General features: G+C 36.4%; 1 protein-coding gene across 3 annotated transcripts in view; it reads right to left on the bottom strand.

The window, feature by feature from the left end:
* PIK3CB (phosphatidylinositol-4,5-bisphosphate 3-kinase catalytic subunit beta) overlaps positions 1-26674 on the bottom strand; it is a 173926-nt gene that overhangs the window by 65812 nt on the left and 81440 nt on the right. For all 3 annotated transcript variants that reach the window (XM_055412884.2, XM_055412913.2, XM_055412903.2), the window contains 6 exons: positions 20801-21024; positions 18399-18578; positions 16412-16582; positions 15298-15375; positions 1683-1934; positions 126-222 (listed from right to left, as the gene is read on the bottom strand). In XM_055412884.2, the coding sequence (XP_055268859.1) occupies positions 126-222; positions 1683-1934; positions 15298-15375; positions 16412-16582; positions 18399-18578; positions 20801-21024 (1002 nt within the window). The remainder of the gene's footprint in view (positions 1-125; positions 223-1682; positions 1935-15297; positions 15376-16411; positions 16583-18398; positions 18579-20800; positions 21025-26674) is intronic.

Raw genomic sequence — 26674 nt, 5'->3', positions numbered from 1 at the left:
AATAAAAATATGAAAAGATGGTTTCTTTACTGGCCTGAAACAAGAGTGAGTCATAAAACATGGTAACTAGTCCCCACATGCCAAAAATTACTCTTTAACACTAAGGATTAGAATGTAAATCTTACCAGGAAATGAAGACCAGCTGTGTAATATTATATCTCCAGATCTCAACTGTCCTTTAAAGTCAAAAACCATCGTATTTACCCAGGCTACAGGATAATGCTGTTGAAAAAGATACCATTGCATAAATATGCTAAAAATGAACTTTAAGGTATGAACAGGCACATGCCTTTTGCTTCAATATTGTTTCTAGAGTTCTAGATGATTTCCCCCCAAATCACCCAATATAAAAACAACATGTACATGGAAAGATGTTCAACATCTTTATAATGGTTTAAGAAAATTCAAAAAGCTAATTAATGTCTCTCACAATAGAGTATCCAAAAATTGAACATTTATTGTGGATCCATTGCAAGTGATAAGGAATTTTAATAATTTAAGAAAATATGTCTGACACAATGTCAGATTATATGTCTTAAGAGCTTTCAGTCTACATAAATCTTAATTTAGCAAAAGGCAATGTCTCTAGGTATTGTAGAATTTATTTACATTTCTAAAAAGGAAACACCAAGCTAACACAACTTTTATATAGACAATTAGACTAATTAACCTAGTCCCAGGAAATGGCAACCCACTCCAGTATTCTTGCCTAGAGAATCCCACGGACAGAGGAGCCTGGCAGGCTACAATCTACGGGGTCGCAAGAGTCGGACACGACTAAGCACATACAGCACAGTACAGTACACAAAAGGCTATAAATACCTGAACACTTTGACTAGAATTATGTATCAGTGGAGGAAAAAAATACTAAGGAAATAACTCTTGTCTGACTTTTAAACAATAATATTCGTCTTTAAAAAACTACATGATAATAACTAGAGGAAATGCTTACATTTCCATGTTAAGAATAAAAGGATACAAATTCTTTTAGATAAATATAGTAACCACATTTTTTAATGTATAAAATTCATATACCCATCCTCAAAAAAAAACCCTTTTCATAAAGTAAGAAGAAAACAAAAAAGACTTGAAAATGTAAAATGGAAGATGAGATATGAGAACAGGTTCACCATCCTTTATTCACAATTTCAAAGTCTAAGAAACTCTTGAAAAGCAAAGGTTCATTTATAACTCATTTGACAATAAACCATGACCAGAAATGACATGAAGCTAACTGACAGCCTTCATTTGTCTCACTTAGTGAGAATATTCATATATTTCACTTCTGGAAACTGATGTGTTTGATTACTGAGTTGTCCCAGACCCAACATGGGGTGCTGAGTGGTCTACGATCTTTCTAAAATGCATAAAATTTTAAATTCTTAATTACATCTGACACCTGATGTTTCTGTTAACCTGTAATATTTTAACTCTTTTCATTCTTAACTACATTTTCTAAAAACCAAACATTTACAACAGAACACTTATATTTATGACATTTACTAAATTTGCCAAAAGAAAAACGAAAATGACATGAGAGACTATCTTTTTAAAAATAAATTCTTAGGGACCAAAGTTATATGATATAATTTCATTTATATTACTCTCTTAAGTTTAAAATTATTCTGTTATGTTATTATTATTCCATTATAAAATTTTTTCAGAAATTAGTATATAACTACCACTTTTCCAGATTTCCTGATGGTCTGATATTTAGAGGGATTCATGGTTTTAGTTGATTTCTTAGTTTTCACTTTATCCAAAACTGCATAAACAGCAAAACATAATCGAGTCATTCGTGGCAGGTCACAAGTGTTGATATCAAATTCCAGTGGTTCATTCCAAATATGATCATTTTTCCCTGATATCTCTGAGCTTACGACAGTTTTACACAGGAGTTCAGTACCATGAAAAAGGCCGGCCCTGACATGAACCTGTAATGATGGAGACAAAAACAGAATCGTGAATACTGCACCAGTAAAACATCTTTGTTTTGAAGAATGGAGAAACACATACTGGCAGAAGAAGCAGACAAACTCTAGGAAAGTCCACAGAACCACTAACGGATAATTATTCACCATGTAATTCACAAAACTGTTAGTTAAAACCTATTTTTCACATACTAAGCAGACCAGCTAAAAAATGTCTCAATGGTGTAAATGGATCTAAAGAAACCAAGACCGTAAGTATAAAAACTACTACTATATGCTTACTTCCAATCAATTCTTTTACTAAGGGCCTTGTCTTAGGCTTCTATATAGCTGGAAAGGAGAGGGTGGATGAAATGTCTCCAAAATCTGTACTTATAAATAATTTATGAATCAGTCATTATAAGGTGAACTTAAAGATATTCTATCCATATTTGCGATTATTCTATACACCACTATCTTTCATTTGTGAAAGACTCAGGTTCAGAGTGATTTAGGACATGTACAACATGTCACAGAAAATTTTATTCAGTCATTTACATACTTTTATAAAACAACATGACATGATTATTTCCAATTTAAAAGTGAGTCGTAAAAGTAGAATGAGTGCAATGAGTACTAAAACACAGAGCCTGGGACTTTCCTGATGGTTCAGAAATTAGGATTCTTTACTGTGGGGAACAAGAGTTCAATTCCTGGTTGGGGAACTAAGATCCAACATGTCGCACAGCACGGCCAAAAAAAGAATTTATACAAAACCCAGTTTTGAGTAAAAATACACATATGGAACTTCAAGAAAGTATTTGACTTTGGAAAGTCCAAATATTACTATTCAATTAAATACTCACATGGCAAAGTACAGTACAGACTGAAATATACAGAATGACTTTTTCTGAATTGCACTGTCAACACAAAGAACATATACAGTAACATTATTTGACCTACTACAGTGATGGTGACAGGGGTTTTGGTGCGCATCACCCACTATTTCTCCTTCATAAGAAACTGATAACATCTCTCCATTAAAATAAAAGGATGAACTACAACCACACGACTAACTAGACCGTTTTTACCTTAAGAGATTCTGGTTATCATAACTGCACATATTTGCTTTACTTTGGACACCTGTCTATATTGCAGGCAGAGAATAAATCCTGTAGTGCACATCAAGTACTTATATAGGATCTTACTATATAAATATCTACTGCAAATCTTGCTCCTGGCTTTTTAAACTATTAGACATCTCAATTATTTTTTTAAGAAGTCATTCATATTTTATATATTCTTTGTATATATATAGGACTATGTGTGAGTACATGTGCATGTGTGGGGTGGGGGAGGCATGCTTACCTCAAACCATTTGTGAAATGAGATTAGGAAAATTATAAATAAAACAAAATATAAATAAACCATATTTTGCATCTTTTGTATGATAGAATGGAAGATAGGAATTTCAGAATAAAAATGATATTCAGTTCTTACTCTCAGTGACATTAAAGGCTTATGAATTTATCACCTTTTGTATACAGAATATATAGTTTATTCAGAAAAATCACAAGTTTAAAAATAAATATTCTTCCACATTTTTGTGATAAAGAAAAGATATTAAAAATAAACTGCTGAGCTTAAAAACATTTGCATCTCTTGGTTTTTGACAATTTTTGAGAAATAAAAATAAATTAGCCCACTATATAAAGAGTACTCAATAAATGTTCAGTTCAGTTCAGTCACTCAGTCGTGTCAGACTCTTTGCGACCCCATGAATCACAGCACGCCAGGTCTCCCTGTCCATCACCAACTCTCGGAGTTCAATCAAACTCATGTCCATCAAGTCGGTGATGCCATCCAGCCATCTCATTCTCTGTCGTCCCCTTCTCCTCCCGCCCCCAATCCTTCCCAGCATCAGACTCTTTTCCAGTGAGTCAACTCGTCGCATGAGGTGGCCAAAGTATTGCAGTTTCAGCTTTAGCATCAGTCCTTCCAATGAACACCCAGGATTGATCTTCTTTCGAATGGACTGGTTGGATCTCCTTACAGTCCAAGGGACTCTCAAGAGTCTTCTCCAACACCACAGTTCAAAAGCATCAATTCTTCGGTGATCAGCTTTCTTCACAGTCCAACTCTCACATCCATACATGACCACGGGAAAAACCATAGCCTTGACTAGACGGACCTTGGTTGGCAAAGAAATGTCTCTGCTTTTCAATATGCTATCTAGGTTGGTCATAACTTTCTTTCCAAGGAGTAAGCGTCTTTTGATTTCCTGGCTGCAATCAGCATCTGCAGTGATTTTGGAGTCCAAAAAAATGAAGTCTGACACTGTTTCCACTGTTTCCCCATCTATTTCCCATGAAGTGATCAGACCAGATGCCATGATCTTCGTTTTTTGAATGTTGAGCTTCAAGTCAACCTCTTCACTCTCCTCTTTCACTTTCCTCAAGAGGCTTTTGAGTTCCTCTTCATTTTCTGCCATAAGGGTGGTGTCATCTGCATATCTGAGGTTATTGATATTTCCCCCAGCAATCTTGATTCCAGCTTGTGCTTAGTAAATGTTAGTTAATACTTTAAAAACAAAAACAAAAAATGTTGGTTATCATTCAATCAACCAACTATTGGCAAAATGCAGATATATGGAAAAAGTGAAAGTATTAGTCTCTCAGTTGAGTCCAACTCTTTGCAACCCTGTGGACTGTAGTTCCATGGGCTCCTCTGTCCATGGAATTCAGAGAGAATACAGGAGAGAATACTGGAGAGGACTGCCTGGGTCAGTTGAATATAAAAGTCAAAAAAGATCTCAAGTAGAATGAAGTAGAAAAGTTCATTCAGTTACTCTAGCTGTAAACAGCAACAGCCAAGGCTGTTGTGTGTAAAACAATAACTACAAAGAATGACTAACTTGGGTGTGGTAACAATAAACAAAAAGAGACCCAACACATTCTGAAGAAAACTGCTGAAATACCAATCATTATCTAATAGTCAAACTGTGATCATTTAAGACCACGTCATTAGAACTAAGTCTAACTAAGAAATCTCCTAGTAATCCACCAATATAACTGAAGTTCATACGTAGTTAAAAATAAACAAGAGGAGAAAAATTTATCTACATTTAAAATGAAATGAAAAACTTTGTGCTCTCTGAACTTAGAATCTCCTGTAGAAGACATTAAAAAGGTTTTTGTTTTCAGAAAAAGCAGTAAAAAAAAAAATCATTCTCTAAATTTATATCATGTGAAGTTTTGTCAAAATCGCCACATTTCCTGATGCTTGGTCTGAATCACCGTCAGGCTCTGAAAAGTTGAGAATTTTAAAGAAAATAAGAAGAGGTGGCAAGAATACACAGAAGAACTGTACAAAAAAGATCTTCACGACCAAGATAATCACGATGGCGTCATCACTCACCTGGAAACAGACATCTTGAAATGTGAAGTCAAGTGGACCTTAGAGAGCATCACCACGAAAAAAGCTAGTGGAGGTGATAGAATTCCAGTTGAGCTATTTCAAATCCTGAAATATGATGCTGTGAAAGTGCTGCACTCGATATGCCAGCAAATTTGGAAAACTTAGCAGTGGCCACAGGACTGGAAAAGATCAGTCTTCATTCCAATCCCAAAGAAAGGGAATACCAAAGAATGCTCAAACTACCGCACAATTGCACTCATCTCACACGCTAGTAAAGTCATGCTCAAAATTCTCCAAGCCAGGTTTCAGCAATATGTGAACCGTGAACTTCCAAACGTTCAAGCAGGTTTTAGAAAAGGCAGAGGCACCAGAGATCAAATTGCCAACATCCGCTGGATCATGGAGAAAGCAAGAGAGTTCCAGAAAAACATCTATTTCTGCTTCATTGACTATGCCAAAGCCTCTGACTGTGTGGATCACAATAAACTGTAGAACATTCTGAAAGAGACGGGAATACCAGACCACCTGACCTGCCTCTTGAGAAACCTGTATGCAGGTCAGGAAGCAACAGTTAGAACTGGACATGGAACAACAGACTGGTTCCAAATAGGAAAAGGAGTACGTCAAAGCTGTATATTGTCACCCTGCTTATTTAATTTATATGCAGAATACATCATGAGGAACACTGGGCTGGAGGAAGCACAAGCTGGAATCAAGATTGCCGGGAGAAATATCAATAACCTCAGATATGCAGATGACACCACCCTTGTGGCAGAAAGTGAAGAGGAACTCAAAGGCCTCTTGACGAAAGTGAAAGAGGAGAGTGAAAAATTTGGCTTGAAGCTCAACATTCAGAAAACAAAGATCATGGCATCTGGTCCCATCACTTCATGGGAAATAGATGGGGAAACAGTGGAAACAGTGTCAGACTTTATTTTTTTGGGCTCCAAAATCACTGCAGATGCTGATTGCAGCCATGAAATTAAAAGACGCTTACTCTTTGGAAGGAAAATTATGACCAACCTAGATAGCAAATTAAAAAGCAGAGACGTTACTTTGCCAACAAAGGTCCGTCTAGTCAAGGCTATGGTTTTTCCCGTGGTCATGTATGGATGTGAGAGTTGGACTGTGAAGAAAGCTGATCGCCGAAGAATTGATGCTTTTGAACTGTGGTGTTGGAGAAGACTCTTGAGAGTCCCTTGGACTGCAAGGAGATCCAACCAGTCCATTCTAAAGGAGATCAATCCTGGGTGTTCATTGGAAGGACTGATGCTAAAGCTGAAACTCCAATACTTTGGCCACCTCATGAGACGAGTTGACTCACTGGAAAAGAATGTGATGCTGGGAGGGATTGGGGGTGGGAGGAGACGGGGATGACAGAGAATGAGATGGCTGGATGGCATCACCGACTCGATGGACATGAGTTTGAGTGAACTCCGGAAGTTGGTGATGGACAGGGAGGCCTGGCGTGCTGTGATTCATGGGGTCGCAAAGAGTCGGACACGACTGAGTGACTGAACTGAACTGAAAAGCATATTGAGTCCAATCAGAATTTTTTAATTCATAATATGTTTCTCAGTTAGTTTCTCCTTTATCAACTCTCCATATCCACAGGTACTACATTCTCGGATTAAAGGAATCAAATATGAAAAGTATTTTGGAAAAAAATTCCAAAAAGTTAATAAGCACATTTGAATTTGCTGCACTCCAGTAACAATTTACCTAGCATTTACATTTTATTAGGTATTATAAGTAATTGAAGGATGGCTTAAAGTATAGGTTGTGCATCCATTCAGTTCAGTTCAGTCGCTCAGTCGTGTCCGACTCTTTGCGACCCCATGAATCACAGCACGCCAGGCCTCCCTGTCCATCACCAGGTTTTATAAAACTACTACACCATTTTATACAGTAATCTGAACTTCCTCCAAGAATCCTGGAAGCAAACCCCTGCAGATACTGAAGTACAACTGTGTACTGCGGTTAAGACCTTCTCATTTTTTCCCATTATTTTCCATTGTGTTTGTTTTGCCCCAGTTGCTTGATCATTTTTATAAGAACTTCTTTAACATCTTTGTGAATACTTCCAACATTCATGTCATCTCAGCACTGCTGTCTGTTGATTCTCATAGTCCATAGGGCTTGAGATTTTCCTGGTTCTTTTTATGCCAATTAATTCTGAATCATACCCTGCAAATTTTTAAAACGTCTTTATTTTTGGCAGCACTGGGGCTTCGCTGCTGCTCAGGAACTGTTTCCAGTGGTGGCGCAGGAGCTTCTCAAGGTGGTGGCTTCTCTCCTTGTGGAGCACAGGTTCTAGGAGGCTGGGCTCAGTAGTTGTGGTGCACCGGCTTAGCTGCCTGTGGAATTTTCCCAGACCAGGGACTGATCCTATGTCCCTGCATTGGCAGGCAGATTCTTATACACTGGACCACCTAGGAAGTCCTATCCTATACAGTTTGACTATTATAAGTCTCTGGGTTTTATTTATATTCTATAGAGACTGCTGATGATTTGTTTTAGGAGATAATAGTTTCAACCTGCAAGTTTCAACAAATCTTCTGTGAGTTGTGGTTCCAATACCAGTTCCGTTTTCAAATTCTTTGTAGGGCTATTTGGAACTCTCCAGTTTTGCACCATAATACAGTGACTAGTCTGAGACGCTGGTGATGGTTTATGCCACAGTTCTCAAAGTATATAGGCAGTTGTCACGCTGATCCATATATGTACAGCTCAGGAATAAACCTAGAAGTTTTCTGAGCTCATCCCACTCTGAAATCATTAAGTATATTTTGGGGCTGCCTAGGGCCCCCTTTTATTGTCACCCAGTGAGAAAACTGAGGCTTCATTTACCCACATTTCCTACAACAATGCTGAACAGAGAAGGGGGGGGAGCCGGGCAAGTGGGGATCAGGATATTCACCATTTCCCTTAGGACGACAACTCCTCTAATCAAAGAGGGAGGTTCAATTCTGCATTTTTTTAGCAACCACTGCTGTTCTGCTACCACTAGTGTTCTGCTACTGCTGCCTCAGGACCTCTAGGGAGACTGGGGCAAATGAGAATAGAAAACAAACAAGAGAGGCCAAAAATGGGGAGATCCCCACTCTCTTTTCTAAGAGTCAGACTAAACCATTTCAAACAGTGGTATAACTAGAGGGCAATCTGAGCTCTCTGTCTACACAAAAAAATCTTTTAGATTTTGAGCAGCATTGATTTCAGGATTCTGGTGAATATCAAGATGCATATATGAAAAGGGAAATGCCACAAGGCAGGTAAAAGATCCACCAGAAAGCTCTATACTACAGAATTCTAAGCACTTTCACAGTGAAAGACATTCAAGTGCCAGCCAGGCACAGTGATGAATCTTCATTGAACACCTAGAATTTCATTATAGACTCCATAGAATCATGTGATCTTACTCCAGGAAGATCTCTGAGACTGTGATTACAATGGATTTCACTCCCATGATTAGGTTTTACTATAAGACACAGGTGACTTTAAGAAAGGGAGGGACTTCTCTGGCAATCCTATGGTTAAGGCTCTGTGCTTCCACGGCAGAGAGTGCAGGTTCAACCCCTGGTTGGGGAACTAAGGCTGCACATGCCACACAGCATGCTGAAACAAAACAAAAAGGGAGGGAGATTATCCTTCATGGGCCTGACCCACTGGTGAGCCCTTAAAGGGACCAGATTCTTCTGGCAGGAGATTCAAAGCCAGAAAAGGATTTAATGCTTGAGAAACACTCTGTTTGAACAATTAAAAACAGAGCCAAGAAGAAGAACCTGAAAGGTTTTGAGAGCAATTCCCAGGCAAAAGCCATCAAGGAAATGAGAACCTCAGTCCTATAACTGCAAGAACTGAGTCTGGCCAATTACTTGAATCATCTTGGAAGCAGATTCTTCCCAAGAGCTTCAGTAAGTAATGTAGCCCAATTAACATCTGGACTTCAACCCTGTAAGATCATAAGCAGAAAACCCAGCCACACCATGCCCAGACTTCTGAACAACAGAAATATGAACTAGCAAATATGTGTTGTTTTAAGCTGCTAGGTTTCAGTTAATTTGTTACACAGTAAGAAAAAGTAATTTAAGGAGCTGTAATGAACTTAATGCCAATAAATTTATCAACTTAAATTCTTCAAAAGACAAAAATAATCACAGCTGACACAAAAGAAATAGAAATTATGACTATCTATCCAGTAAAGAAATTAAATTTCTAATTAAAAACATTCCCACTAAAAAAACCCTACATTCAGGTGCTTGGAGTAAATTCTACCAAATATTTACGGAAGAAACAATACCAATCCTACTTAAACGTGTTCAGAAAACTGAGGAGGGCAAGGCTTCTCAACTTAATTATAAAGTCAACATTACCCCAACTCTAATATCAGAGAAAGATATTATATGGAAAGTACAGACTAATATTCCCCATGAGCACAGACATAAAAATGCATACCAAAATATTAATAAGTCAATATCAGCAATATATAAAAAGGCTACTACATCTTTAACATGTAGAGCATAAAACTTGAAAATCAATCAAATTGGGGCTTCCCTGGTGGCACAGTGGTAAAGAATCTGCCTGCCAATGCAGGAGAAGCAGGTTTGATCGGTGATCTGAAAAGATCCCACTTGCCAAGGAGTAAGCAACAAGCCCTTGTGCAACAACTATTCAGCCTGTACTCTAGAGCCGGAGAGCCACAACTACTGAGTCCACATGCTGCTGCTACAGAAGCGTGCAAGCCCTAGAGCCAGTGGTCTGCAACAAGAGAAGTCAAGGCAACGAGAAGCCAGCACACCGCAACTGGAAGCCCTGGCTTACAATTAAAGAAAAGTCCATGCAGCAAGGAAGACTGAGCACAGTCAAAAATAATTAATTTTTTAAAAAAGAAAAGGAAATTCAATTAATATAAAGGCCACAAAATCATCTCAATAAATACAGAAAAAGCACTGGACAAAGTGAAACTTTTTCTATCCCTTTCAGTATAAAAACTCTCAGCTAAGTAAAAAGAGAAGAAAATTTCTTGAATAAAGGGCATGTGTGAAAAACCTACAGGTAATATTATACTTAAAGCTGAAAGACTAAATGCTTTTCTTTACAATAAAGAACAAAACAGAAACATCTACTGTGATGGTTAATTTCATTTATCCATTGACTGGATCTTGGGGTGTCCAGATATTCTGGTTATTTCTGTGACAGTGTTTTCTTTTTGATAAGATTAACATTTAAATGGTAGACTGATTAAAGCAGATTACCTTCTTTAGAGTTCAGTTCAGTCGCTCAGTCGTGTCTGACTCTCCGCGACCCCATGAATCACAGAACGCCAGGCCTCCCTGTCCATCACCAACTCCCGGAGTTCACGCAAACTCATGTCCATCAAGTCGGTGATGCCATCCAGCCAATTCATTCTCTGTCGTCCCCTTCTCCTCCTGCCCCCAACCTTTCCCAGCATCAGAGTCTTTTCCAGTGAGTCAACTCGTTGATGAGGTCGCCAAAGTACTGGAGTTTCAGCTTTAGCATCAGTCCTTCCAATGAACACCCAGGATTGATCTCCTTTAGAATGGACTGGTTGGATCTCCTTGCAGTCCAAGGGACTCTCAAGAGTCTTCTCCAACACCACAGTTCAAAAGCATCAATTCTTCGGCGATCAGCCTTCTTCACAGTCCAACTCTCACATCCATACATGACCATGGGAAAAACCATAGCCCTGACTAGACGGAAATTGGTTGGCAAAGGAATGTCTCTGCTTTTCAATATACTATCAAGGTTGGTCATAACTTTCCTTCCAAGGAGTAAGCGTCTTTTAATTTCATGGCTGCAATCAGCATCTGCAGTGATTTTGGAGCCCAAAAAAAAAAAGTCTGACACGGTTTCCACTGTTTTTCCATCTATTTCCCATGAAGTGATGGGACCAGATGCCATGAGCCTTGTTTTCTGAATGTTGAGCTTCAAGCCAACCTTTTCACTCTCCTCTTTCACTTTCATCAAGAGGCTTTTGAGTTCCTCTTCACTTTCTGCCACAAGGGTGGTGTCATCTGCATACCTGAGGTTATTGATATTTCTCCCGGCAATCTTGATTTCAGCTTGTGCTTCTTCCAGCCCAGCGTTCCTCATGATGTACTCTGCATAGAAGTTAAATAAGCAAGGTGACAATATACAGCCTTGACGTACTCCTTTTCCTATTTGGAACCAGTCTGTTGTTCCATGTCCAGTTCAAACAGGTTTCTCAAGAGGCAGGTCAGGTGGTCTGGTATTCCCGTCTCTTTCAGAATGTTCCACAGTTTATTGTGATCCACACAGTCAAAGGCTTTGGCATAGTCAATGAAGCAGAAATAGATGTTTTTCTGGAACTCTCTTGCTTTCTCCATGATCCAGCAGATGTTGGCAATTTGATCTCTGGTGCCTCTGCCTTTTCTAAAACCTGCTTGAACATCTGCAAGTTCACGGTTCACATATTGCTGAAGCCTGGCTTGGAGAATTTTGAGCATGACTTTACTAGCGTGTGAGATGAGTACAACTGTGTGGTAGTTTGAGCATTCTTTGGCATTGCCTTTCTTTGGGACTGGAATGAAGACTTATCTTTTCCAGTCCTGTGGCCACTGCTGAGTTTTCCAAATTTGCTGGCATATTGAGTGCAGCACTTTCACAGCATCATCTTTCAAGACTTGAAATAGCTCAACTGGAATTCCATCACCTCCAATAGCTTTGTTCGTAGTGATGCTTTCTAAGGCCCACTTGACTTCACATTCCAAGATGTCTGGCTCTAGGTCAGTGATCACGTTATCGTGACTATCTTGGTCGTGAAGATCTTTTTTGTACAGTTCTTCTGTGTATTCTTGCTTCTGTTAGGTCCATACCATTTCTGTCCTTTATCGAGCCCATCTTTGCATGAAATGTTCCCTTGCCATCTCTAATTTTCTTGAAGATCTTCCTTAGAGTAGGTGGCTCTAATCCACTCAGTGAAAGAAACACACAGAACAAAAAGATTGGCCCTCCTGAGAGTAAGAAAGAATTCTTGCCTGACTAACATCAGCTATTCCTGGGTCTTGAGCATATAGAACTTCCACAGGAACTACACCATAGGTTCCTCCCGTTTCTCAGGCATTCCAGGTGGCACTAGTGGTAAGGAACCAACCTGCCAATGAGGGGATGCAAGAAATGCCAGTTCAATCCCTGGGCCTGGAAGATCCACTAGAGTAGGAAATGACAACGTGCTCCAGTACTGTGGCTTGGGAAATCCCATTTACAGAAGAGCCTGGCAGGCTATAGAGTCAGACACGAATGAGCGACTAAATATGAACAGACTCAGACTGGAACAAAACTATCAGTTCTTCTGGTTTTCCAGTTTGCAAACAAACTTCACAGATTGTGGAACTTAAACAACTCCATAATTACATGAGCTGATTTCTTAAATAAATCTATGTGTGGTGGACTTTCTTGGTGGTTCAGTGGTTAAGAATCTGCCTGCAAATGCAGGGGACATGAGTTCTATCCCTGGCCCAGGAAGATTCCACATGTGCCACTATTACAGAAGCCCGCAGGCCCTAGAATATGTGCACTGCAACAAAAGAAGCCTGCAAACCATAACTAGAGAACAGCCCCTGCTCGAAGCAACTAGAGAAAGCCCATGCAGGAACAAAGACCAAGCACAGCCAAAAATTAAAAATAAAGAAATCTCTGTGTGTATGCATGTATATACACACACACAAACACCCTATTATTATTTTTCTTGGGAGAATCCTGACTGATATGTTTGCTCTCATCATTTTCATTCAGTATCACACTGAAGGTCCTAGTCAGTACATCAAGAAAAGTTTGGAAAGAAAGAAGTAAAGTTCCCTGCTCCCCATCTACCCCTAATCTTTTTCTTCCCCTCCAGATTTCTCTTCAACATTACACACTGGAACTCATAATCTGAACAGCAACAACAACAACAAAAAAATGAGATGTACCTACAAGAAAGTGATGCCATAATTGCATTAACTTACTTCAATTCATCTATGCAACCTCTCTGAAAAGAGAAAAAGGGTAGAGGAGGGAGAACCAGAGAAGCAGATGAAGTGAGGAGCGAGAGGGTACTTTAAATACTATATTAAGCCCACTTGTCCTAAAAATCGGAGAAGGCAATGGCAAGCCACTCCAGTACTCTTGCCTAGAAAATCCCATGGATGGAGGAGCCTGGTTGGCTGCAGTCTGTGGGGTCGCTAAGGGTCGGACACGACTGAGCGACTTCACTTTCACATATTGGAGAAGGAAATGGCAACCCACTCCAGTGTTCTTGCCTGGAGAATCCCAGGGACGGGGGAGCCTGGTGGGCTTCTGTCTATGGGGTCACACAGAGTCGGACACGACTGAAGTGACTTAGCAGCAGCAGTCCTAAAAATATATGATCACAAACAATAAAATCAATCCAGCTTGGAATAAAAATAGAAATTGGTAAAACCTATAGAAATAAAATGTTACTCACAAGTAATCAGTCAAAGACAAAAATAAAGCATAATGCTCAAGAAAAATAAAGGCATGTAGTAAATGCCTCTTTGGTCTTCTTTAGGAAGAAACTGAGTAAGGATGAAAGGCTTCAGAGAAACAATAACAAGAAAAGAATTAAATAGCTAATAAATAACAATAACCTAACAAATGGGAAGAATAAGTAGTAATTCCCATTTTTAGAATGCAAATTATGCACGGACTCATACAAACCACTGAGCAAAATGATACATATATGTTTAAAAAAACACTCCATATGTATAGGTATATTGAGGGTATATTTGCCAATATATGACTTTTGCCCTTAGAAAAGTAATATCCAAGGAACTCTACTGAATATTTAATAATCCAGAGAACCATCCAAGATATAAAATGAACAAATCCAATTACAGATTAATATATATAACATCATCCCTTTTCTTTAACAAACCAACTGATCAATAAAATAAACACAACCATAAGTTTATATATATTTGTATAAACATGGAGATCACTCAAGGTTTATTGACCTTGAATCCCATGTGATGGTAAAGAGAGGCGGAGAGATCAGTAACTTCTTTCTTAAATCATACTTGAACTTTTTTTAACTGCTGCAACAATCATGCTATACTTTTACAACTGGAAAAGATTAGGAAAGAAAATTTAAATTCAAGGGAAAAATTAAATTACCATTAAAATAGAAAACAAGGCTAGTTGGTCTTAAGCATACTCATTAAAAATTAAAATCTAGCTAAGAATATAAGAGAAAACACCCTTATTTTAATGACAGCTACCCAAAGAATCTTTAATGTCCACTCAGAAAAACAAGCCATTGGTAATCTTTGGCAAGGTACTCCTGAATATATCCTCATGCCAGCAAACATCTCAAACTAACTGAATCTCTTTCTTGGATTGCAAAACTATTCACTTCATTTCCTGCCAAGCAAAACAGAGGAAAATGCATGCTTTACACTTTGAAGCAGAATGCCTTGTTAAGTCTTTACTTAATTGTGGGGGTGGCGCAATAAATCCCCATGTGTTAACAAGTTGTGGTCTACAATGTAGTCATCTATTTTATTTCAGGAATGGTATTACATTTTCTGTCTGTTCAGCAAGTTTAAAAGGAAAAAAAAGGGGAGGGGGGAGCCTAAAAGAGGCTGAGGGAAGCTCTGACCAAAGCTGAGAAAGAAGAATAAGCCTGCACAGAAACATGTGACCTACAGTTTTGGCTTAAACTTCACTTGCAGAATTCTTGATCTAAACCAATTTCTTTTCCATAACATATACTGGGGAAATGTCAATCTATCCAGTGCCTCTCCAACTATGCAAAGAATATTTTAAAACAAAAATTTACAATTGTTCCATAATAAACTGCCATATTCTATATCCTGTAACTGACCAAAATGAATAAAATGTAGTCTCCAATGTGTCATTAACTGAGCATATTAGTGAATTATTCAAATAACCGAGCAGAAGGCAAATTCAAATCTAAACATGTACTCACTTTTACAGCTTCTTCGGTGTTAAGTTTATTTCCCTTAACCAAGACAATTTGGAAAGGGTTGTTATTTTCCCAAACATGCTGTTAAAAAAAGAAAAAATACAGCGTATTAATGTTTAATTTTAATTAAGAATTCATTTAATTACTTCTTAATATTTAATTAAGAAATGAATATTTGAGGCAAACAATGAAACTGCTTATTGGCTCGCATGTGCACTGGTAAAATAATGAAAATACAACTCTGAACTAACAACTGAAAACCACATATATTAAATTAAGCATCACAACCACTAGCACTTAGTTCTCAAGGCAAAACAATACTGCTACAAAATTCACTAGACACCATAAACAAATGGTATTAAAAGTTTTGGATAAAGAATTGACTATATAAATTAATATACAAAAGTGAAGTGAAATCGCTCAGTCGTGTCTGAGTCTTTGCGACCCCATGGACTGTAGCCCACCAGGCTCCTCCATCCATGGAATTTTCTTAGGCAAGAGTACTGGAGTGGGTTGCCATACAGGTAATATCTTAATTATCAAGGAATGATTTTTCTTAAGACAGAAGAACTATTTAAAAACTGTTAAGTATTCCAATGATCAAAAATTTAAAAGTCTGTTTTATAAAAATATTATATTCTAAAAGAAATGTCTTTGTTACATTTAAAGTCTAAAAGTTCAATATGAAGAAAACAGACAAATTACACAAAAACACTATTATAAGCTAATACAAATGAGATATACCAGAAAATCAACTATCTCAGCACACCTAACATTTATATCAGAATGCCTCAACTTGCTCTCTGAGGTCTCATGTTTAGCTCTAATCTCAAAATATACTCAATTTGAGGGCATTTTTCTTTAGCACCTAAAGATAATCAAAAACATAAATGACCTATTTAGAATCATATGTAGCTTGGGTATGGAAAAATAATGGTAGCTTAAAAAATTACTATTAATAAATGGTGATGGATCTTTAGCAAAACATGAATTAGTTTCCATAGGAGAACTAAGCAAAGAATATGTGTGTGAGGCTTAAGCATACAACCTAACAACAGCAACAACAAAAAAATCACACGGCTTTTAAGGTCACCAAAAGTTCATAAGCGAAACTTACAGAAATAATTCGAGTTTTCTTTGGTGGTAAAGGAAGAGGAAGGTTAGATGAATTTCGATTTATGGCAGCCTCTATGGCAACCATTTCCTGTTCATACAGCTTCTTGATCTTGCAACACTCCACAAGTATAAAATGGGGCAATGTTCTGTTCATTACACAGTTCCGGATATACTACAGTGGCAAGGAAGAGTAAGGCAAGGATTTTCAAACAAAACTTAAAAGAAAAATAAAATTAAGCTGAACAACATTAGAACAATGTTGAATGTCTATATTAACGATTCAATGTCAAAAATATGAGAAATGAAAATCACAACATAAAATAGCTATCATTAAGTGAACACCTAAGTATCTAAGAACTAAACTAGATACTTCTATGTCAGAGCTAATCTTCTTAACTCTAGAAGAAAGATTTTCCGCCTTTAATAGATTAAAGAACTAAAAACTCAAAGGCTAAGTTACACATCTAGTATCCCTAAGACCTGGATTTAAATCCACCTGACTGAATTTTTTTGTTTCCTAAACCTTAGAGAAATACATGTCACAGTATATATGTTGTTTTTTTTCTCTTTTCTGCACTCCATACTTGACAGGATGACCAACTGGCAAACTTTTCCAGGGGCAGAACTTGATCATAGACTGTGATGCTACAGTGCAAGCTCTGGCCAGTAAGTCAAAAAAGGTGAATATGCAGTATATGAGTAGCCATTTTCTTTAAGTCCTGAGGTGGCCAGCTTTCCATGGATCCCTGAGATAGATACGGTACCTTATTAGCACAGGTCTAAAGGCAACCATTACTGTCTTTACATCAAAAACCTACTCACTATCCAAATGTGACGCTCTATTTCATTTCCATGAAACCAAAGTAACTCTCCAGAGGCATATATGAAAAAAGGTGGTTGTTTACAATACCAATGATTCTAACAAAATGAATAAAAATACAATGCATTCCTCACCAGAATAAATTTCCTATACAAAGTGTGAGTCACTTTACATAGTATACAGTATACTGCATTCAATTCAGAACCACTGAAAATACATTTCCGATACTAAAAAAAAAAAAAAAAATTTCAAGAATGGCCTACAAGTGGGAGTTAACATGATACTATGATAAATATATTCATTCAAAAACTTTACACTATGAAAGATGTATCATTCCATTTCTTTCAAAGTCCTTCGCCTACATTGTATATTTTCTTTCTCACACAACCTTACACAAAAACAAAACAAAACGCACACATGCCTTTACTTTTCTTTGTAATAACAAATTCCAGTTTGGGCAAAACAATATATTTTCCCTTTGCTAAGCCTTTTCTAAAAAAGTATTAAAGAAGCAGAAGGCTACTTAAAAGATGGCAGAACATGAACGGAAGAAGGCAATACTTTTATGTTAACCACCAAGCACTTTTCATCTTCTTCCTCTCAGGGTTAGAGTTCAAACTGTCAGAATGCCACAGATCCCAAAGCTGGACAGGAAGGTTCTAACTGCTGTAAGATTTTCTACCTACTAAACCAAGAACTAAAGGCTACACTAAATACCTGAAAAAAAGAGAAGGGAGATATAAAATCCCCTGTTACCTGGGTAATAAATCAGAGCTCCTTCTCAAAAGAGACATCATTTAATAATTAGCAGGCCATTATCCCTCTTGCTTCATACAAACACCAAAAATAACTAATAAGAGTAATCAACTACTTTTCTAAAATGCAACTACTATTTACCTCTAACTTGTCACTTAGTCTATTATTCTTTATGCAACAACTATTTTCAGTTTCCAGATGTAATTTCAACAAACATATCTTCAAGTTCCTTGAAGGCAAATGAGGATTCTTCTCTTTAAATAGCGTACATTATGGTTGGGGGAGGGATGTCTCACTACATGTATCTTAAACTCTACCATACTCCAAAAATAATCTGAGGCACTTGAATGCTCTGCATAAAACATCTACTCAAAGAATTCATAAATGGTAAATTGACAGTTAAAACACATACCTGGAACTGAATTAGTGAATGATCACCAAACACATATTCTACTCTCCCACTGACTTGCAACACATAGTCATAAGGGCTAACTTCATCTTCTTTCCCATGAATAGTCAGACGTTTTTGGATTGCCAATTCATTTATTTTGATAGGATTCATATTCGGAAATACCTGAAAACTAAACACATCCTAAAAAGGAGGGTAGAAAAAAGAAAGCACTTTTATATTTACAGTGAAAATATCACTCTTTACATTTGTACTTATTAGTAGTATTATTTATACCACATTGTATCCAACAAGACACAATGCCTACGCATATACATCCTTTATATTTAATGTTTCAGTACATTTTCTTCACTCTTACCAATCTTGGAAAATCATTTTTTAACCTAAATGAATACTTTGTTACAATTCATCTCATGTTTACTACAGTGTCCCCACATGCTGATTCTCAATGCTGGTCATCACCAGTGATGCTGAAATGGCCAAATAAGGATTTTATAGAACTGGGCAGGGAGGGAATACATGTGTGATGGTTACCAGACAAACTTTAGTCTGAAATTTTGCATTCCTATTTTTTGATGGTAACATGAATGTTTATTCAATTATGAAACAGTGTTGGTAATAAATCACGGTATAGGGTATTTTTACAGGAATAACAGCCTAAATAAAAAGCTATAAACTCTATGTGATCTAGCAAATTGATTTAATAACTTTAAAATTTACTATGCTATATGATCCAAAACTCTTATAAATTTTTGGTTTAATCTCTGGGAAATATGTAGCCAGAAGAAAAGGAGACTAAGGAGAGATACGGATGTATTTCAATTAGCTGAATACATGGCATATAGAATAAAGGGAGACTGAATGGATACTTATTCAAATAAGAAAGTATAACCAGAATACAAGAAATCACAGAAAGCCAGTTTGAATTTTTTTAATTTTTTAAATACAATATTTAAATGTGTTCTTGCTCCCAATGAAAATGTGCTATCACTATTTTATTAAGCAGAACACTCCCCATAGCTAATGGATATATCGGGTTAGGGACACAGACTATAAAGAATGGTGAAAGAATTATTATAGTATATAAAGAGCCTGCCAAAATGATCTCTAAACTCCTTTCACCGTTAAGTTCTACGACTGCTTGGAATCCAGTAAGATTTCACAATGTCAATATTTTCTTCTGACTTCAGAACACTTCTTTTCACATATAATCTGTTACAATGATGATCATGGGGCTTCCGTGGTACTACAGACAGTAAAGAATCTGTCTGCAATGTAGGAGATTCGATCCCTGGGTCGGGAAGATCCCCTGGAGAATGGAATGGCTACCCATTCCAGTAATCTTGCCTGGAGAATTCCACCGACAGAGGAGCCTGGAAGGCTACAGTTAGTTCACGGCATTGCAGTCAGACACCACTGAGTGACTAACATACACATACATAATAACAATCACATTAAAATTTATATATCTAGTAGAGATCTGACCCATATGTGAAGAAATACAAACTGACCGAGATTTCACAAATTGCCCAGAGTCAGTATTTTCAAGCTGGATTCTAACCACCTTTTAACAGTGAAATACCTGTTTCAGCTCTTTCAACAATGCATGACTCTTTACTACTGAGTAACCCAGAAAGCCCTCAATATAGAACGGTTACTGAAAAGGTTTTGTCGTTTTTATCATAGTAACTGAAGGACAAAACAAAATATCCCTGTTCTCATACCCTAATTCTAAGGCCAGAGCTTACATGATAAAATGAGTATACTTGAAACAAAAGGAGAAGTAGAATTTAGCTTGTAAAATTCTATGAACATTCAGATACAGATTAACTGTATATACTCTGTTATAATGCCCAATTCTGTATCAGCACTGAGATCACATATTCATAGAATGCAAAATTAAGAAAATAGAAAAAAGAGCTTTTCTGATCAAATCTTTCATTTTACAAACAAGAGAAAAACAACATAAGAAAATAAATTATATCTACATTAAATTATATCTACATTGTTTATAACCAGGGTTGGCAAACTTTTTCTCTAAAGAACTAGACTTTACTGACAACAAATGAGTCTCTATTACATATTCTTCCTTTTCTTTCCTTTCCTTTTAACATCCCTTCAAAATTGTTTGAGTTTTTTACATAACCTTAAAAGTATAAAAACCATTCAAAAACAATGCAGTTTTTGAACCCTGATACAGACAAAAATGCATCAAAAAACTGTATATGTGCAAAGGATATGTCATTTTAGATTGTCATACCTAATCCTAAAATATATTTCCATCTTAAATCTAAAATGATCTTCATCAGTGTTTACTAGGTGAGCAACAGCCTCCTCTAAAACTGGTGCTGCATTCTAGGTAAATTCACAAGTTTATTATAAAGTATTTCTTAATATAATAATACCTGACAATTTTCAAAATGAACAGCCACAATGAGCTTTCCTCCATAAAGTTTATCTTCTAAATTTTCAGGGACGGATGGTTCAAGCTCAGGTGGATAGGTATGCTTTAGCCAATCCATCCAAGATAATCCCACAAGCGATTGAATCTTTTCCTCACTGAATCTGCGCATTTTTATTCGGAATTCATTCACTTCAGGATCCTTCAAGGCATCAAATTCATGCAGACCTAAACAAAAATTTTAAAGATGTCATTTTGAGTACCTAATAATAAAGAGAATATAAAATATACTTAAGGAAAGCTAATTTGGATGCTTGATTTTTATGAAATTAAAAAAAAAAACTGGGCAGGAAAATATTATGAAAGATAAAAAAGAATACTCAAAATAAAATAATGAATTTCGGGTATAGAAGATGAACATACAATTGGATTTCAAAAGAATACAAACTTGAAGCCGCTTAAAGAAATATAGTTGGTTACCAATCAAAAAAAGATAATCACTGAAATTCACACTACCATTTTAAAACTACACCTGAAAGAGCCATATGTTTTCTATACAAATCAAAATACATTTAAAATATCTAAAAAAGTCTAAGAATCTGAAAATGTTACAGATAAGCCTAAAAGTCAAGCTATTACTGAAAACTCAGTAAACTTAAATTTTATAATTTTAGTTTATTGTAATTTTCCAACAATGCTTACAGTATAATCAATTAGTCAAAAATCTCATAAATATAAAATTATTCTTCGTTGTACTTAATTATGAGTCACTTCTACCATGAAGTGACATATAACAGCTTTTTCATAAGCTTATACTTATTCTAATAAATAATTCTAGAAATTATAAATAAATTGAACATGTACACATTTTTATATGTACATTAATTTTTACCTATCAGACTGGCAAACACTGATAAAACCTTGAGCTGGAAGGGGTAGAAGAGAAATTAGCATATTTAATAATTTATTAAAAATTACACACATACAAACACATATGCTGACCCGGAATTCCAACAGGAATTTCAACCTGAGAGACTTAGGACAAACCAGTGAAAGTCAAATATGCTCCCAAAACCAATCACGGAAGATGCCCAGCTTCTTCTGGGCCCACCTCCAGCTTCCCCTGTCAACAACTTCTAATCAGGCAAACAAGAAAGTCAACCACTTTCTCCAGAATAAAACTTAATAACTATCCTGCCTGACTTTGAGTTACTGCCAAACACAAAGTTTCTTTATTTTGTCAAGTTGTGATTAAATATTATGTTCTCATTTGAGTGGTTATTTTCCGCACACCTATGGAAATAATTTTTCCATAGTCATGTATGGTTTTTCCAGTAGTCATGTGTGGATGTGAGAGTTGGACTTTAAAGAAAGCTAAGCGTCCGAAGAATTGATGCTTTTGAACTGTGGTGTTGGAGAAGTGTAGTCCCTTGGACTACAAGGAGATCCAACTAGTCCATCCTAAAGGAGATCAGTCCTGGATGTTTATTGGAAGGACTGATGTTGAAGTTGAAACTCGAACACTTTGGCCACCTGATGTGAAGAGCTGACTCATTGATGCTGGGAAAGACCCTGATGCTGGGAAAGACTGAAGGTGGGAGGAGAAGGGGATGACAGAGGATGAGATGGTTGGATGGCATCACCAACTTGATGGACATGAGTTTGAGCAAGCTCTGGGACTGGGTGATGGACAGGGAAGCCTGGCAAGCTGCAGTCCATGGGGTAGCCAAGAGTCGCACACGACTGAGTGACTGAACTGAACTGAACTGATGGAAGTAACTGTACAAATAACATGACAGAAGTACAAGAATGTTCACTGTTGTTTTATTATAAATAAAAAATTGGAAATAACCTAAAGATAATCATTAAGACATGGTTTAAAAAGTTAAGGTATACCATACAGCATGCCAGAATGGTATAAGTGATAAAATGAATAAAATGTTCTGTTACTAGAGGGAAAGGTCCCAGATATATTAAATGTACAAAGCAGGGACAGAATGGGTCTCACAAGATTCCTTTTATGCAAATTCAAAAGAAATAATATAGAATATGTATACATTTTTGCCTTGGAAAGAAACTTGAGGAAATATTAATAGCATTTTATAGTGTTGGAGAGGGAAGCACAGTAAAGCAAATTGTTACTTTTGATTCCACAAGCTGCTAAGTCACTTCAGTCGTGTCCGACTCTGTGCGACCCCATAGACGGAAGCCCACCAGGCTCCCCCGTCCCTGGGACTCTCCAGGCAAGAACACTGGAGTGGGTTGCCATTTCCCTCTCCAATGTGTGAAAGTGAAAAGCGAAAGTGAAGTCGCTCAGTCGTGTCGGACCCTTAGCGACCCCACAGACTGCAGCCTACCAGGCTCCTCCATCCATGGGATTTTCCAGGCAAGAGTACTGGAGGGGCTTGCCATTGCCTTCTCCGTTGATTCCACAAGACACAACCAATATTATATTTTTAAAAATATTTTATCATTTGAATACACATATGTCAATTTAAGTATTACCTCGAGAGCAGACTTATCAGCATTGTCTACTTTCATTAAAAGTTATCATTTTAAAAATATTAGCATTGATTTGTGATATTAAATATAAACAATGTTTTAAGTTGCATAATATAAAAAGGTAAAATCCTGAGGGTAAAATGTAATTTCGCGGATACCCTGCATCTGGAATAAAACAAATTATCCTAAATCAGTTATGAAGGAACCATAATTTAAGTTAATGGCTACAGGACCTATAAGAAGTAGGTAGAGACATTTATAAAGTAGATTTGACATGACTTTCTTTTTTTTAGTAGATAAATGATAGATCATTTGATTTTTGTTAGATCTTCTCACAATCCATTTCCATTCCCCAATGTGAATAATTTTTCTAAACTGAAAATGTAATGCTGTTATGTCCCTATGTAAATCCCTTCAACAGCTTCCCAACTGCTCTTACGAGTTCTCTACTTTTTATATGACTTGGATGGCCCTGCACACTCTGAAGCTGGTTGCCTTTCTGAACTTCCTGCTTATCCTGGCTGTCCCCGTCAACAAATCATAGTCAATTTCTTTTATTCCTTGAATTGACCATCTTTCACATATGCCATTCTAATTTGTTTTCCTTCTTCCAACCCCATTCACCTGCTCAACTCCTAATAAGCACTGAAATCTCAGTTTAAGAGGATCTTCCTGTCTTACCTAGCTGAGAGAAGCAACCCTCCTTGACGCAGAGCAGCAAAGACCACATCACCTAAGTTCACTGCTATGGTTCTCAAGTAAAAACACTCAAAACAAACTGCTGAATTGCTATCATTTTGATCATTTTTTTCAATATATTACAAATTCGGGACTCTTTTCATAAAACTATGAGAGTCAACTGAAAAGTACACATTTCTTTCATATATTTCAGACTCACTAAATCCCAATCTCTGAGAATTCATATTTTAAGAAACTGATGAATGGTCACCTAATCTATGACAAAGGAGACGAGAATATTCAATGCAGAAAAGACAGACTCTTTAATAAGTGGGAAAACTGGACAGCTATATGTAAAGGAATGAAATTAGAGATGTAGAAAACAAGCTTATGGTAATGGTCACCAGGGGATGGTCAACAGGGTAGGAACTGAGAGGTTAAGACTGACATATACACACTGCTATATATATAATACATAAGTAACTAGAACCTGCTATATAACACAGGAAACAATACTCAACAGTGTGTAATGGCCTATATGGGAAAAGAATCTAAAATAGAGTGGCTATATGCATATGTATAACTGAGTCACTTTACTGTACATCTGAAACTAACACAACATTGTAAAGCAACTATGCTCTAATAAACTTTTTTTAAAAGAGAAGAAACTGTAGAAGCCTGAATTTGGGAACTCCTACAAAGATTTCTTAAAAATAGAAACTTTGTCAAAAATAAAAAAGTTAGGCTGAGTAATTTCAAACTTAGTTAATTCCCTGTGTGTCTTGTGCATGAAAATTTGATAGCAAAGTTTAAATCTTAAAAGTACTGTATAGTTTGCAATCAAATAGAATTTTTTATATTAAAAAGTATTGAATGAACAATTTCTAAATACTACAGATACCTTTAAAATCCTTGGACTATATATTTCCATCATTTTAAGGAATATAGGGGAAAAAGGAAGTGTTCAAATACTTGTATCAGAATGCTGACAAAATTCTCTGATCAAGATTTACTACCGGGTGTTTGAAGAAATTAAGGCAAGAGTGACAAGTACCTTCACTACAGAGAATAATCAGAGGCCCAGCAGCAACACTATAAATAATTATTTAGAATAAAGAGAAAATAAAATGATTAGTCATATCATTCTTCAGGAAAAGGTATTTTTAGACCCGTCAGGGCAGTTATATCTGTAAAGGGTCTATCTTTTCTTTGAGGAGGAGGAGGCAGCAAATTCTCGTTCCTGAAGTTAAACTGAAATAATTGTTTATTGTTTTCCCAGGAGGCATGACCTCACCGAGTACTGGTTGTAGTCATCACATACAAATCAGCAACTGTAAAACTTGACTTATTAGGTATTTAATGTGGAAAAATCACTCTGAAACATCAAAACAGACTTACTCAACTTCGTAAATGAATGTTAGTATTTGAATGTGTGTATACGATCATAATGCTAGCTTTCCTAAATTACTGAGGATCTAAAGTATATAAAATTTATAAATTTTAAAAGCTTATAATGATTAAATTAATTGCAATAAAACACTCCTGACATTTTCTTAGTCACTCAAGTTGCAGAACACTGAATAAAACTTTTTGTACAATAAGCTTTATACCAGATAAAATATGGTGAATTGTTTAAAGAAAGAAAAGTTCAATTTTAATATATATTAGATCCCTGTACTACAGTTAGAATTGTCAAATTAAAAAAAAAAAAAGTATGTCCATTCTACTTGAATTTTAGATAGTGAATGACTTTTTAGCAATAAGAATATAATATGAATCTCCTGTATTTTTATATGGTAATTCTGACGAGCATAGATCAACATAATGGTAGCTCGCGAATCTATATGCTTTCGAGATCAAAATCCAAAGAGAACACAATAATCTAAGTTTTGAAAAGATGATCAGTCTCAAAAAGATACCTATACTTTAACTGATAAATGTTAACTCTGTGACGTGAGCCTTTTGAATTATCAAATATTTCAGCTTGTCTAAAAATCAGCAGAAAAATACAGAAAAACAGTATTTTCATAAACAACTATAAAACCCTTAAAAATAACTGTATCAAAATGTTATCAGGGGATATTCTTATTCTGGATAAGACTATAAGTGATTTTTTATTCTTTCTACTTTTATGTGTACTCCTCAATTCAAACAAAGGAAAAACTTCTACTAATGGAGACTACAGTTTTTAAAAAATCTTTGAAGCTCTAGAAAATAGGAAGGAATGCTTTCTACTGATGCTATTAATATATTTTTTAAAACTCTGTAAGGTATACAATTACAAAGCTGCTTAATGGGTAAAAAAGTTACTGCCAAAGCAAACTAGTTAGCATCTGAAATAATCAAATGTTTTTAAATACCAGAGTGTCACATAGTAAATCAAAAAGCTTCTGTTCTAAGCACTCAGAGAAATTAGTCCCCCAATGTAATTATCAGAATTTTAACTACAGGGTTAAGATTAAAGAAAAGTATCTTACAGGGAATTGTACTATAGTATCCTGAATTTGATCAATATAGGTAGCCAATCCAGATCCAACAAATTGGATTTCCTCAGTTACAAATTGGATTATCCAACAAAATTACCTCAGTAATCCCTTGTAGTATGTAATTCAAGTTAATATCTGTCTAAGGCAGAATACCACTGGTCCAGTAAACACCCAAGATCACTAGAGCAAGAGTGACTGCTCCCCATTAATTG

This window comes from Moschus berezovskii, chromosome 1 (genome assembly GCF_049115385.1).
Source record: "Moschus berezovskii isolate FMDL1 chromosome 1, NW_MosBer_1.0, whole genome shotgun sequence".
Taxonomy (NCBI): Eukaryota; Metazoa; Chordata; class Mammalia; order Artiodactyla; family Moschidae; genus Moschus; species Moschus berezovskii.
The sequence above is the reverse complement of the archived record's forward strand: the minus strand, read 5'-3'. Positions and strand labels throughout refer to the sequence as shown.